A 15,838-nucleotide genomic window follows, 5' to 3' on the forward strand; every position below is an offset into this window, starting at 1 on the left:
CGCGTGTGCGAGCGGCAGTCTGCTGGGCGATGTGTGTTCATCCTCCCAGCAGACTTTTTCAGGAGTTGAGGGGGCGGGGAGGGGGTGGGGCTACAGAGGGGGATCGGGCTACAGACAGCAGCTTAGGGATCCAAGTTGCAGTCTTGAAATCATTCTCAAGAATGATTTCATTGGCTGCCGAGGTCCCAGTGACGCTGCTGCAGCTTCAAAAAACGACTTGGTTTGTTTATTGAAACTGTAGCCAGCGTCAACTCCGGGCTTCGGAGACAGGGCAGCTGCTACCCTGACAACCAGTATTCAAATTGAATACATTGTGTCCCACAGCAGCTCGCACGGCAGCTCGCACGGCAGCACGCCCTCCCTCAGAAGCCTGCACCCTGAACGAGGCCTTACAACTACCGGCACAGCTACCAACCCAGTTACCAGCACCGGCACAGACAGACAGACAGACAGAGAGAGAGAGAGAGAGAGAGAGAGAGAGAGAGAGAGAGAGAGAGAGGTATCTGTACTGTGTTAGCCGAGCTTAATAATCAAAAACAAATACTCGATGCCGTTCTGTGGCTAACGGAATGCTTCTCTTCTTCCGGCGGTGTTACAATGGATAAAGCCAGCAAGGTTTTAACTTAGAAACAGTGCATCTTGGAATGTATCTGTGACTGAAGCATATCCCTCCCCCTGTGCAGTATGCGATTTATGATTTAGGTGTTAAATGGTCCCTGAATGTTAGTGATGTAAGAGTGTGTGTGTGTGTGTATGTGTACGTGTGCAAATATAAATATAAGTCATGTAAATGTGCTCACAAGTGATCTTTTTATTTATATATAAACGCAGCTAAGAACTGAACCCGAAAAAAGGACGAGGAAGGCCGGGTGTATATCCCGGTCAGGGTAAGAATACCGAAGCAGGCGCCCTGCACCTTGTAGAGCCTACATTTCACCCCCAGACCCCCAGTAAGTGTGCTGCTTTTATCTGTATTTTGTGCATTTTTTGTGTTGTACGTGAGTTTACCCGAATAAACTGCATTTTGTTTTTACTACCTTGCTTTGCCTAGTGAATCAATATAAATATGTTTCATTCGTCCTGGTGTCCAGTGACAGGCTCCCCTTCCTCCTCCATGCTGTTCCTTGTCACCTTTTTATTACCCTTCCAATGTCTTCAAACATCCCTCTCTCACTGTACCTTATCTACATCTCTGTTTTTTGTTGTTTTCTACTTTCCTAACCTCTGTTTTAGCCATAGATTCCTGTGTATATCAGTATTGCCGACCTGAGGAAGAGAGGAAAACTCTCGAAAGCTTGTCCTATGATATAAATTGTTAGTCCAAATAAAAAAGGTATCACCTAATACTGAAGAACTCATTTATTCTGCACTATCGCAACTGGACTAACACGGCTATTTCCATTTTATATATATATATATATATATATATATATATATATATATATATATATATATATATATATATATATATATACATACATACTATATATATATACAAACACACAAGATAAAGAGAGAAGAAAGTGAGAAGCGAGTACGAGCGGTCGACGCAGTCAGAGAACAAATAACAGATCAGAGCAGCTACTATTTGTGTTTAAAACTAACATTTGCCACGGATTCACTTTCCATGGCATATACTTGCAACCGTGCTTTGACCGCCACTTCACCCCCTGTCTTGTGAGCAGCGGCTGTGCCCCCACTCTCCTGTACACAGCGAGGAACTCACCAGGCGAAGGGTACCTTGCGATGTTCCTGCATGACATAGTGATCGTCGTTCTTGGGCAGTGCCCTCATGAGGCCAAAGTCCCCAATCTTCACCAAGTCGTTGGGTGACAGCAGGATGTTCCTGGCCGCCAGGTCCCGGTGGATAAAACGTTTGGACTCCAGGTAGGCCATGCCATTGGCAATCTGGATGGCGTAGTGGCAGAGCGTGGAGATCAGGAAGTGGCCCAGGTTTTTGCGCAGGCGGTCCAGGAGCGAGCCCAGGGGAGCCAGCTCCGTCACCTGGAGGACACGGAACCACCCAACACAATAAGCTCACAAATCAAGGACATGGGCTGTAATATAGTTATGTACTCCAGTTATAACGGGCGCTATCACCGCATAAAGGGCCCCGATGAGCAAGACTTTCCACCACTCCAATGAGAAAGCCTTTCCACGAGAGAGGAGAAGGCCTTTCCATTAAGAGTCATTGGCCTCACCATGATTGATGCTGTAATGGTGGCACATGGTCCACATATTGCCCATCACTCGAAGGACCAGCAACACAATCTCACAATCCAGTCACAGTGAGAATGTGGATCTCCTACTACTTTAGGAACAGTACAAACCCGTCCTGCTGCTTTTCCACAGCAGCACCAAGGAACAGAACAGGTCCGCGCTGACGGAGAAGCCCACCCTCTGCATTAGTCTCCTTATAGGAAAGCATTCCCACACGGCTCCACATGACACAATCACTAACGCCCTCTTAACTTTGCCCTATAGAATTTGCACATCCATGTTCTTATTCTCTCACCCTATACACCAGTTAGATTGTGAGCTCCTTGAGGGCAGGTTCCTTTTATGTATAATGTATTTTGCTTTTGGTATTCTTCTTCGCTATGCTATCATTGTATCGCGTCACAAATCATGCGCAGCGACAAATCCAAACCTCGACAAATGCAGCCACAACAAATCAGAGCGACATTCCCGCCTCCTCTAGTAACACAGGAGGGAGGGGGAGGAGGGAAGGGGAGGAGGGAGAGGGAGGAGGGAAGGGGAGGAGGGAAGGGGAGGAGGGAGGAGGGAGGAGGGAAGGGGAGGAGGGAGGAGGGAAGGGGAGGAGGGAGGGGGAGGAGGTAGGGGGAGGAGGGAAGGGGAGGAGGGAGGGGGAGGAGGGAAGGGGAGGAGGGAGGGGGAGGAGGGAAGGAGAGGAGGGAGGGGGAGGAGGGAGGGGGAGGAGGGAGGGGGAGGAGGGAGGAGGGAAGGGGAGGAGGGAGGGGGAGGAGGGAAGGGGAGGAGGGAAGGGGAGGAGGGAAGGGGAGGAGGTAGGGGGAGGAGGGAAGGAGAGGAGGGAGGGGAGGAGGGAGGGGGAGGAGGGAAGGGGAGGAGGGAGGGGGAGGAGGGAAGGGGAGGAGGGAGGGGGAGGACGGAAGGGGAGGAGGGAAGGAGAGGAGGGAGGGGGAGGAGGGAGGGGGAGGAGGGAAGGGGAGGAGGGAGGGGGAGGAGGGAGGGGGAGGGGGGAGGAGGGAGGGGGAGGAGGGAAGGGGAGGAGGGAGGGGGAGGAGGGAGGGGGAGGAGGGAAGGGGAGGAGGGAGGGGGAGGAGGGAAGGGGAGGAGGGAGGGGGGGGAGGGGTTATAAGACCTGTTATTGGGCCAACAAGTAGTGGAAATGTTAAAAGGTTTCCAGCCTCTCAGGGTCCTTCATTAGGTGTGGCAGAGCCGGACGGCATACCCCCTACTCTGCCACACCCGATGAAGGACCCGAGAGGTTGGGAGGCTTGTAACACATCGCCTACTTGTTGGCCCAATAAAAAGTCTCATACCCAGAACTCCCTCCTTTGTTACTACATGGAAGAAAGGACCAGCCTGGCGACCCACCGCTCATTGACACCTCGAGGTGACTTACAAGCAATAAAAGCCCCAGCTACCCCATTCTTTCTGCCCCCACGCCCTCCGCTCACCATCTTCATCGGGTGGGTGAGAACGACCCCATAGAGCCGGATGAGATTGATGTGGTCCAGGGAGTGCATCGCGTTCACCTCTCGGATAAAATCGTCCAGCGCGTCCGGCTGCGTCAGGACGTCCGTCTTCAAACATTTCACGGCTACATTTATCTGCGCAAAGCAGGGGAAAACAGCGGTATTTTCCGCGTCCAAAGGCGCGTTCTGAGCCACTTGGGCTTCGCTTTTTTCACTAGGAAAGGTTCACAGACGCGTTAATCTCATTTTCTCGCAGCAGGGAATCCGCTGACAGTAACAGTGAAAGTAAAGGCACAGAAGTGGACTAAGGACAGTGACATGCGCGATAGATTCAATTAAGCTGAACTATATCTTTAAAAAGTATTGTTTTTAACTTGTAACATTTCCATGGTAACCAAACGCTTTGGATCCTTTTTACAAACTGTATCTAATGTCTTTTGGTAATAAGACCGTTTGCCAGTCTCAAAAGTCGCAGAAAATTGTCTTATCTCCTATTATCTTAAAGCAGCAGTACAAGCAATATCCCACATTTGTGTTGTTTTAATAAATCAGTCCTGCACTGTGAGAAAACACTTGTAGCATTTAAAAAAAAAATGTTTTAATTACATTTTTAATGTTTCTAATGTAGGAAGCATTTCCAAAGTCACACCCCCTTCCCCTTCAGATTGGCTCTGGCTCTTGAGCCCCGCCCTCTCTCTAGCAATGCACCAATTGTATGTACTAACTGCCCAGTCAATCATATTCCAGGACTACATTGCCCAGAATGCTGTGCAAGAACTGAATTAAATAACCCGGAGCAAGCGATCGATTACAGGAGAACGGGTCGATCTGCAGCTTAGCTAATCACGTGTCAGTGTGCAGATTGTATTGATGCACATATTGAATGGGAAAAATATATATATTTTTAAAAACTGCAGCTTGAACGGTGTTTTGTGTTGCTGGCCTCTGCTAGGGGTGCCAGGCGGCTTCTCCAAAAATACTGGACACAATCGTGAATGGTGCAACGTGCTCGAGACACATAGACACTCACTCTTTTACCTCTCGCTGCTCCATGCTGTTTCCTCCTCTCGTTGGCCCCACCCCCAGGCTCCTGACACCTCTTCCTGATTGGCTCCATTAATCAGGATGGAGGAAGCTGCCAGACCCCTGGCAACAGCCCCGCTCAGGGAAATCCCGCAGCCCCCAAAGCCGGTCAGGTCACTATGTCCAGAGAGGTAATACCGGTATACACATACATGTCCAGTATTACCACTATTTTGTTACTGGACAGAAATACAGGACAGTCCGGTTCTATACTGGACACCTGGCGCCCCTAGCCTCTGACAGTGAGGGGTTATCAGGGTCATGCCAGTTACCTACTTACCAGCTTGCTATTTGGGGAGCTCCACTCGCCTCTCCTGACCACCCCAAAAGAGCCGTCCCCCAGCTTCTCAAACAGGGACAGGTCCTTCTCGCTGATGAGGCAGGTCAGGGCCTGCTGGCCCTCGGGGGGTGGTGGGGTGGGCGGCTTGCGGAAGGTACTCTGGGGCTGTGGCGGGAATTCCGAGTCTGGGCGCTTTCCGCTGAACACCTGGAGAGGTAATATTCAAATAATTATTACCCACAAACAAGCAAACACAGAAAGATAAATACTGGTGACAACGCGTAAACACATCATTCTGCCATCTGCTGCACTTAGTCCCTCGCCCACTGTCTCTACAAGTCAATGCCACTTAGATTGTAAGCTCTGTGGGGCAGGGATCTCATTTCCTATTGTCTCACTTATTGTATTGTAATTCCCTGTATTGTGGTCTGTTTGGTAAAGCGCAGAGTACATGGTGGGCGCTATATAAAGACCTACTTACATACTCTAAAACTGCAGTACTGCAAACAATAAATGATTACTGCTGAAGGCATATCAGTACATATATTATAAAAAGCACACAGCTGGAAGCAGCATTATACACACGAGGAACGGTACATTGTGCGGCTGACAGCTGACATGCAGGCTCGTATGACCTGTGTTAACAATACATACACAGCACGGAATTTATTGTAACACAGATGTTTTAAAACAAAGGGACTTTCTGTTCTCGGATAAATCTGGCACATAACCCCTACAGCAACCAGAACGCTTCAGTACAAAGCTACTGGATTTTAAAGTCCGGAGTCACGCCAGGACCACAGGTTGCATGTCACTGGCGTAATCCCGAGAGCCCGTGGGAGGCGAGTATTTCAGGCTCTCAGAAAGCTAACGCTCCCCAAACATGCTCATAGCATGATGTTTCCTGGAAATGTGCAGCATCTCTCTCAACCGGGGATTAACAGCTTCCGCTGCCTGATAACCCTGAGAGCCCCCGCAGCTGCATCAATCCATCCTTCTCCCAGGGAGCGTCCCGAGAAAGGAAATCCTGGGGCAAGCGTGTGTCACCCAAGCCAGCCCCGCTGAGCACGGAGGGACACGCGATACCCCCAGGGTGGGTGGGTTCTATTCTCAGAGTAATCCCAGACCCAAATATTCCAACACTGCAGACAGAGGGCAGAAGATTGAGGCAAAGTTTGGGACAGGGCGGGGTTAACCTCTTCAGCGCTGCAGTGGCCAAAATGCCAACTTTTCCTGTTTAGCAGTGACTCTTATATAAAAACAAACAAAATGTTCTGTTGTTCTATGTTGCTTTTTCTGTTTCTTCCGCCCTCTTCTTCCTGTGCAGCGACACTTCTGGAGGTTATCCCTTTGCCTTCCAAGGGCATATATGCAAATGAGATGCATACATCAGTGCTTCTTCTTGAATATATATATATATATATATATATATATATATATATATATATATATATATATATCCCACTGATGTCCATTTATAATGTTTAACAAGTAAATAAAATACAACACATTTAGAGAAATAAAAGCTGGTGGGATGGGAAACTGGCCTCACATAACTGGCAGACCATTTGAGAAGCTATTTCACATCCTGAATAAGGCAGATCCAGTGTTATATTTTTAAGGATAGGTATAAGTGATGAATTTGACGATGCCCCCAGCCCTGATGGGGTTTATCCTTTTGCTGCTGGAAGGCCCTACAATACACACGCACAGGGGTGCAGATCTCACGGTGACACGGAGCGAGGAGTCAGGTTGGTGGAGCTGGGAGGGCCTCCGTTACCTTGCTCATCCAGGACTTGCGCTTGCACATCGCCTTCCTCCTCTTCACCGCCTCCCACAGCCGTCTCTGGCCTACGGGAAAAAGGAATAATCCTTGTTAAAGCCAACGCAGAGGTCCATGCTGCCATAGAGATTGTGCAACGCTTCCCTACTACCAGTCAGGCTCCAAGGCGCAAGGAAGGCCGCAACGGGACAAGAGAGATTGTGCCCTAAGTATCTGATGACTACTAAGGTTACAGCGACTTTGGAAGAACCGATGGAAGACCCAATAGGAGAATTAACATTTTCGGCATATTAGAGTGAATACTCTTGTTGATAATGAAGGTCAATAGTATTCCTCTCTTTCCAATCAGAGCGTGAGGAAGGGGAGAGCGGGGGGACGGGGAGAGCGGGGGGAAGGGCCTTGGAGGGGGAAAGGGGCAGGGCGGGGGAAGGGGAGCGCGGGGGGACGAGGAGAGAGGGGGGAAGGGGCAGAGCAGGGGAAGGGGCTTGGAGGGGGAAAGGGGCAGAGCGGGGGGAAGGGGCAGAGAGGGGGGCAGGGGCAGAGCGGGGGAAGGGGCAGAGTGGGGGAAGGGGCAGAGCTGGGGGCAGGGGCAGAGCGGGGGGCAGGGGCAGAGCGGGGGGAAGGGGCAGGGCGGGAGGAAGGAGCACAGGGGTATATATAAAGCCTCGTAATAATTGTCCGAGTTTCTGCTCACCGGGCCGGCCCATGCCGATCTTTTCCAGGTCCTCATTCTTGACGTAGTCGAAGTGTGAGAGGCGCGTGACATTGAGGTCATCGCGGATGCGCAGGAGGTATTGCTGCAGCTGCACCTCGCTCAGGAGCTCCAAAAGCCACTCTGAGCCCTCATCCGACTGCTGCATGCTACAGCCCAGCCTCTGCAGGGGAGAGAGGGCAAGAGGGAGGCAGAGAGGGTGAGAGGGAGGCAGAGAGGGTGAGAGGGAGGCCGAGAGAGTGAGAGGGAGGCAGAGAGGGTGAGAGGGAGGCAGAGAGGGTGAGAGGGAGGCCGAGAGAGTGAGAGGGAGGCAGAGAGGGTGAGAGGGAGGCAGAGAGGGTGAGAGGGAGGCCGAGAGAGTGAGAGGGAGGCAGAGAGGGTGAGAGGGAGGCAGAGAGGGTGAGAGGGAGGCAGAGAGGGTGAGAGGGAGGCAGAGAGGGTGAGAGGGAGGCAGAGAGGGTGAGAGGGAGGCAGAGAGGGTGAGAGGGAGGCAGTGAGGGTGAGAGGGAGGCAGTGAGGGTGAGAGGGAGGCCGAGAGAGTGAGATGGAGGCAGAGAGGGTGAGAGGGAGGCAGAGAGGGTGACAGAGAGTGAGAGGGAGGCAGAGAGGGTGAGAGGGCGGTAGAGAGGGTGAGAGGGAGGCCGAGAAGGTGAGAGGGAGACCGAGAGGGTGAGAGGTAGACCGAGAGGGTGAGAGGGAGGCAGAGAGGGTGAGAGGGAGGCAGTGAGGGTGAGAGGGAGGCAGTGAGGGTGAGAGGGAGGCAGTGAGGGTGAGAGGGAGACCGAGAGGGTGACAGAGGGGGTGGGAGGGAGACCGAGAGGGTGAGAGGGAGACCGAGAGGGTGAGAGGGAGGTACAGAGGGGGGTAGAGAGGGTGAGAGGGTGACAGAGGGTGAGAGGGAGGCAGAGAGGGTGAGAGGGAGGCCAAGAGGGTGAGAGGGAGGCAGAGAGGGTGAGAGGGAGGCAGAGAGGGTGAGAGGGAGGCCGAGAGGGTGGCAGAGAGGGTGAGGGGGCAGCAGAGAGGGTGAGAGGGAGGCAAAAAGGGTGAGAGGGGAGCAGAGAGGTTGAGAGGGGAGCAGAGAGAGTAAGAGGGGTGAGAGAGAGGCAGAGAGGGTGAGAGAGAGAGAGAGAGAGAGAGAGAGAGAGAGAGAGAGAGGCAGAGAGAGTGAGAGTGAGGCAGAGAGGGTGAGAGGAAGGCAAAGAGGGTGAGAGGGAGGTACAGAGGGTGAGAGGTGAGGCAGAGAGGGTGAGAGGGAGGCAGAGAGGGTGAGAGGGAGGCAGAGAGGGTGAGAGGGAGGCAGTGAGGGTGAGAGGGAGGTAGAGAGGGTGAGAGGGAGGTAGAGAGGGTGAGAGGGAGGCCGAGAGGGTGAGAGGGAGGCCGAGAGGGTGAGAGGGAGGCCGAAAGGGTGACAGAGGGTGAGAGGGAGGCAGAGAGGGTGAGAGGGAGGCAGAGAGGGTGAGAGGGAGGTAGAGAGGATGAGAGGGCAGCAGAGAGGGTGAGAGGGCAGCAGAGAGTGTGAGGGAGGCAAAAAGGGTGAGAGGGAGGCAGAGAGGGTGAGAGGGAGGTAGAGGGTGAGAGGTCAGGCAGAGAGGGTGAGAGGTGAGGCAGAGAGGGTGAGAGGGAGGCAGAGAGGGTGAGGTAGGCAGAGGGAGAGAGAGGGGTCAGAGGGAAATAAGTGAATTGGTCAGGAGGCAAAATGAGGGGTGCAGAAGGTAGTGGTCACCCGCTCTAGTTAACATTGACACCCCTAATGCACCCGCATATACTCCTAATGTCTGTTAGATTGCCAGCTCTTTAGGGTAGTCACTCCTTTCTGGCTATGTTTACTGAGTTAACCAGGCGCTTACCCCTGTAATGTATTGTTATTCTCCCCTATATAAATCCATTGACAGTCAGAGGGAGCGGAGAAGGCAGGACATACACAGTAACAGAATGAAAAGGGAAAGGCAAGTTTCCTAAACTAAAAATGGGGGAAATGGAGGGGGTAGAGAGGGGGGGTGAGGGAGGAGGGGGGGGAAGAGGAGGGGGGCCGGAGAGGGGGGTGAAGAGGGAGGAGAGGGGGGAGTGGAGGGAGGAAGGGGGGCTGGAGAGGGGGGGTGAAGAGGAGGGAGGATGGGGGGGAAGGAGGGAGGGGGGAAAGGAGGGAGGAGGGGGGGCCGGAGAGGGGGGTGAAGAGGAGGGGGAGGAAGAGGAAGGAGAATGGGGGGAAGAGGAGGGGGGGGAAAGGAGAGAGGGGTGTAGAGGAGGGAGAATGGGGGGAAGAGGAGGGGGGCGAAAGGAGGGAAGAGGGGGAGCCGGAGAGGGGGGTGAACAGGGAGGATGGGGGGTGAAGAGGAGGGAAGATGGGGGGGGAAGAGGAGAGGGAGGAAGAGGAAGGAGGTTGGATTGGAAGAGGAGGGGGGGAAAGGAGGGGGGGCCAGAGAGGGGGGTGAAGAGGAGGATGGGGGGGAAGAGGAGGGGGAGGGAGGAGGGGTGGCCGGAGAGGGGGGTGAAGAGGAGGGAGGATGGGGGGGAAGAGATGGGGGGAAAAGGAGGAGGGGGCTAGAAAAGCAGAGCGACCCAAAGAAGGGTTGACCCGAGTTTGCTAAATATCTCTCGCCCCTGTAGGGTGCTCCCATGTCCCTGAGGAATGCTGCAGGCGGGCGGATTCTCGCGCTGTCTGCACACTGCCAGCTGTCATGGGCTCGGAGCCGTGCTTGTTGCCGTTAGAAAAGCAGTGGTACTGTGCACGATCGCATTGCTTGCAGACACCAGGGAACCCGTTATAAGGCTCGCTGTACTTTTACCCAAGAGAGGGAACACTCCGAATATATATTATATATATAAATATATATATATCTCTTATTTCCTTACAATAAAAAGCTGCCGGGATTGTACAATATTTCTGTAGAACATTTTGGACTTTGCTTCACGTCCATTAACCCTTCAACGCAAGCGGTGCCGGTGCTGCATTGCAAAATGTGGCAGCGCAGTGATTCAAGGGAACAGCACCAGATTTATTTATAATAAATCAATCCTTTCGCTCTTGGGGATGTTTTCTTTAATGCCATAGAACATGTGACAAATCCTACAGGAACCATCCCCTCATCTCCCACTGACACTGACCGAGGGAACATTCATCAGGGAGAAACTAGACAAATGAAGAATTTGCAGCCGAATGAGATTCAGATGAAGCCTCCGTGAAAAACACGTTTATCTGTCCGATACGTCAACGTCCCATGGCCGTGCTGGGAATATAAATAAAGGGGATAAAAGGCCGGCGTTCCCTCCACGTTTTGGCAATCTCAGCAGCGCGACCAGGCGGACAAGATTTCGGATTTAACGCACGCTAACGGGGGCTTAGAAAATGCTTCTATAAAGGGCTCCGGGATATACATGGGTAATGGGCAATGTCCTATTCCAAATAAACACACGTTTCTGATGGACTCTCATAAAAAACCTTTCTTTGTGATGTCTACTGTGATTCTTTGTTTCCTGCTAAAGTGCTATGTGATGGGAGAGAAGGTCTAGGAATATACAGGCATACCCCGGTTTAAGGACACTCACTTTAAGTACACTCGCGAGTAAGTACATATCGCCCAATAGGAAAACGGCAGCTCGCGCATGCGCCTGTCAGCACGCCCTGAACAGCAATACCGGCTCCCTACCTGCACCGAAGCTGTGCGCAAGCGGGGAGACTATAGAGCCTGTTACACATGCGTTATTTACACCAGTTATGCACGTATATGACGGTTGCAGTACAGTACATGCATCGATAAGTAGGAAAAAGGTAGTGCTTCACTTTAAGTACATTTTCGCTTTACATACATGCTCCGATCCCATTGCGTACGTTAATGCGGGGTATGTATGTATATATGCGTACGTTAATGCGGGGTATGTATGTATATATGCGTACGTTAATGCGGGGTATGTATGTATATATGCGTACGTTAATGCGGGGTATGCCTTTGTTACATAGTTACATACATGCTCCGGTCCCATTGCGTACGCTAATGCGGGGTATACCTGTAATCACAGTTTTTTGGGTGTGTATAAGTAGTATTGCAGCCATGGTGAGCGCCGGGCCGGAGATGACAAGGGAATGGTGCAGCTTCCCGACACTGGAGAAGATTCATTGTATGGCGCTGAACCCTTCTCCAGCTCTGGGAAGCTGCTACACAGCATGTGGCCAAACAGGGACTTTCCCCGGGTCTGTGGAACACTCGGTTCCCCACTTTAAAGAATTGTTACTGCTGCCATGAGTGGGACTGACAGCCGCTGTGTGTATTCCATCCCCAAACACCCAACGCGATGCAAGATACACCGGACAGAGAGACCAACGAGAGAAGTCACATTAACAAACACGGACATCCCAGGACACCGGGCTTAACCAGCAAACGGTGAAATCCCCGGTAATGTGGAGTAGTGGCTGAGATCAGTGTGTGCGAGGCCTGAAACAGCAGTTTCTGGGCTTTATTCTGCTTTATAATGAAACACAATGGGCAGTATTTCTGGTTGTATCTGTGCCTTGTATACCGGGTGGGGAGGGGGAGGAGAGAGGGGGAGGGAGGGGAGGGAGGGGAGAGGGGGAGGGAGGGGAGATGGGGGGGATCCTGCAGATTTTCAGGACAGATACAATGTATAAATAGAAACACCCCCCAGTGTATCCGCACCCCTGACACCGGCCCCCACGCGCTCCACTTTCTCCTTCTTTATGTCCCACCCTATCCAGAGATGCTCCACGCGTTTGTCCCCGAGTTTTAGAGAAATACAAATGGTGGGGGGTCAGCACAGTTTCCAGGAAGTCTGTTTTTACCCCGGGTGGGATATATTCGGAGTGCGGGGGGCTCCCCGTGCTGAGACTACCCTGACATTTGTAGTCATTCAACTAAACAAATCAATTAAACTGATTTTGGGGTATTACTGGTTTAAATATCAATGTTCTCCCAGCGGGCAGAAAAACACCTGAAGCTTCCAATCCATTTTAACAGGGATTTCCTATAGCAGGGGCAGCCAACTCCGGTCCTCAAGGGCCAATAACAGGCCAGGTTTTAGGGATATCCCTGCTTCAGCACAATCTTCGGCTCAGTCAAACACTGCGCTACCTGTGCTGAAGCAGGAATATCCTGAAAACCTGACCTGTTGGTGGCCCTTGAGGACTGGAGTTGGCCACTCTGCCCTATAGCTTGGCCTGTTGATGCAAGTATCGCATACAGCTGCGTGTTGGTTTAGGGCATACAGAGTAAGGGACATGTCAGCATGAGCTTGGTTTCTGGCTCAGTATTGTGTTCGCTATACATTCAGGAAGTACAGAGCCGGCAACCCACTCAAGGACAAACTTCAAAAGCAATAGTGCATTAGGACCATTTGGCACCGCCAACCAAACATTTTGCTTCCTCTCACTCCCTAAATCATTCCACATCTAAGGCTGTACCCCTCCCAATCCCACAGGGCTCCCTAATCTGTCACCAAAAACCAATGTTTTGCAAAGTGTTGGCCACTCCGTCTTCCATTACTTGGCTGTATTTACCACCCCCTCTGCTGGGCGACTGTTCCATGCACCTGCTACTCCTTCAGCTGGGAAGGATTTTCCCACATTACCCCCCCTCTAAATAACAGTATATGCTGCAGCTCTGATCCGCTTGGCAGAATCGTGCATACTTACTTTGTAAATGTTAAAACGGGACAGAAAGGGCAGGGAATTCTTCCAGGCCTGTAACCGCTTCATCTCTGCGCCGCTCGCGCACAGAAGCAACACTGCGCACAAAACCTCTGCCTTGCTCAAAAAGGAAGCGGGTCCCTGGAGATGGGAGACCCTCAGGGATTTAGCAGCCGGGAGCAGAGGCGCCGAGAGGGGACATCCTCCGATCTCAGCTTCTGCTTGTGGATGAGCGATGCCCCGCCAGTCACCCAATGCATGTCCTTACTGGGGAGGGGAGAGGGAGACGAGGCCAGCGCGGGCAGGCAGGAGGCCGGCGTCTGAGTCGCTCGGAGACGGGGACAGGTATCTTGAGGGGTTCCCAGGCGTGCTCCGGTCTTTGCATAAAAAAGTTCTTCCCCTCCTTTAAATACAACGGAAAATATTCAGAGCCACAAAAATGGTCTTTAAAAGGAAAGAAAAAATAGCCAAGTGCACGAAAAATGGCTGATCGTGAAAGGTTGGAAAAGGGTTTCTGTGTTCAGTTAGCCACAAATGAGGCTTTCCACCCAAATATAGCAAAAGGAAACGGATAATCCGGGGAACAAGATCTGCCGCGTTGGGGGACACTCCAGGAGTTACAAACCCAGCAGGGACCCTGCACATTCTGGATGCTCGGTCTTTCTCTTTCCGCGGATCCTCCGGGAAACTATCCGAGTTTTACCATTTCATTTGCAAAAAAAAAAACTTTTTTGTTTCCCAGATGAAAAGCGGCTATTTTTAATTCAGTCCAAAAGACTAAATGTGGCAAACAGATTTTGTACAAACAGAAGAAAATAGCAACAAAACTGGAGACGGAAACCAAGAGGTTATAAACATTATCCTTCTCTGTCTATTAAACATTATCCTTCTCTGTCTATTAAACATTATCCGGTCAGAAATGTCGTCGTCAGATTCCAGTGTTAAAAAAAAATAGTACACTGACAGATCAGTGGAATCCTAAAACCGAACGCACGAGAAGTGACCGCAGGGACCGGATTCACCGTGTTACTTTATCCATGTTACATTCCACAAGTCTGCGCTGGAATGCCAGGCACATGCTACATTTCCTGGCAGAGGCACCGACACCATCTTTCTCCTGGGCTAACGGTCACGTCTCGGGGCGCAGAGGTGCCACGGTGGCCCGGATGGCTTTTCCTCAGCCCGTTTGGACTGCCAGAGGGAGCGACGCTAATAACACCAAAGCCGGACGTGCAAAACAGGGGCCTAGAGCAAAGGGAGCTGGCCTTACATGTGGGAGATCCAGTGCCAGCTCTGTGAGATACTTCAGGAGCACAAAGTTAGACCGCGAGCACGTTAGTTTAGAGGCTCACTGCGCTGGTCCTCTCTTTCATGGGTTGTGTACGCGCTCTGATATTCGGTACACTGCCAGGGGAAGCACAGCCCAAAATAAAGAACCGAAGGACGAGGTCCGTAATCCTGGGATCCTGTGTTTAGAACAATTACTGGAGGGGCTGCAGGCCGAGCTCGGAGTGGGATCCCTCTGCTGCGTCTGCTGTCCTCTTCTAAACCCACAGGGAGACCACTTTCCCAGGCGCGGGCCCTCACTGCGCCCCGCTGACCGCTCACCCAGCAGGGAGAGGGGCTGGTTCCTAGAAGCACAGCCCTCTCTCTCCGGGTTCTGCAGACTGCCCCTCTACACACAGTCTGTGGTGTTCACATGCGTTACTGTTTGAACCAGAGCCAAAGGGTCACATTTAACTGCAGGATGGAGAGTTAATTTCCTGTGGGAGCCTCCACTGAGCTTTAAAACAGTCCCCCCCTCTCTCTCTCTCATCTGTCAACATCCCCTTAACCCCTGCACTGCCAGGGTGGCTGCCATCGCTTTGCTGTTCTGGCATCAGGGGGGTTAAAGAAGGTGCAGCAAGTCCCAAAAGTAGATTACCACAGGAACTGAAATGACTCGCGTGTAAATCCAGCAGTTTGTGGGGTTTTTATTTTTTTCTTATTAATAATACTAACTTTATTTCATATAGCGCTTTTCTCCTTGTGGGACGCAAAGCGTTTCATAATGACCGTATAGCGTGCGGTACCATACTATATAGGAATATATACTGTGGGAATTTTTACGGACACATTCTTGAAACAATTCATATTGACTTCACAGAAAAGAATTCTCATTTATTTGAATACAATCGGATGTGTGTACGTTTGTGTCACAGAGCAGCGCAAGAAACGGCGCCCGCGCTGTCCCCAAAATGGGGGTTTAAATATATTACACCACACACGCCAAAATCATCTGTCGCAGCTTCCTATTGGCCTGCGTGACGCACGGGTGTTAAACCTCAAAGGCAGTGCCGGCGGGACCCTCTCTGTTACGTATCTTAGGAAGCTGAAATGAACTGAGTCCCAGCCCCGGCGACACCCTGCGTCCAACCCATGTCAAAAAAACAGAGGGGCCCAGAGGAGAACTGCTCCTTTAAGATATATTTAGAGGGGCTCGGGAGGGGTATTTGTAAGGCCGGACAGAGCGGCACAAGAAGTTCTAAGAAAAGAGCATCATTAAAAAAAGTCACAAAAAATAAGATTTCCCAATGAATTCTGACTCTCGCAACATGAAAATAAAATGGGGTTTTGAATGGGGAAAAAAAACACTTATTTTTATTATTTTTTATTTAATACA

General features: G+C 51.5%; 1 protein-coding gene across 7 annotated transcripts in view; it reads right to left on the reverse strand.

The window, feature by feature from the left end:
* TNK2 (tyrosine kinase non receptor 2) overlaps nucleotides 1–15,838 on the reverse strand; it is a 52,693-nt gene that overhangs the window by 24,638 nt on the left and 12,217 nt on the right. For 2 of the 7 annotated variants that reach the window (XM_075570999.1, XM_075571001.1), the window contains exons 2-6: nucleotides 7,521–7,701; nucleotides 6,824–6,894; nucleotides 5,044–5,250; nucleotides 3,663–3,815; nucleotides 1,727–2,004 (exon numbers count right to left, since the gene is read on the reverse strand). In XM_075570999.1, coding sequence (XP_075427114.1) covers nucleotides 1,727–2,004; nucleotides 3,663–3,815; nucleotides 5,044–5,250; nucleotides 6,824–6,894; nucleotides 7,521–7,701 — 890 coding nt within the window. Of the gene's footprint in view, nucleotides 1–1,726; nucleotides 2,005–3,662; nucleotides 3,816–5,043; nucleotides 5,251–6,823; nucleotides 6,895–7,520; nucleotides 7,702–13,182; nucleotides 14,964–15,838 lie in introns of those variants that run through there. The other 5 variants (XM_075571003.1, XM_075570998.1, XM_075571000.1 and 2 more) reach the window with 5 other exon arrangements.

The sequence above is a fragment of the Ascaphus truei genome, chromosome 14 (assembly GCF_040206685.1).
Source record: "Ascaphus truei isolate aAscTru1 chromosome 14, aAscTru1.hap1, whole genome shotgun sequence".
Taxonomy (NCBI): domain Eukaryota; kingdom Metazoa; phylum Chordata; class Amphibia; order Anura; family Ascaphidae; genus Ascaphus; species Ascaphus truei.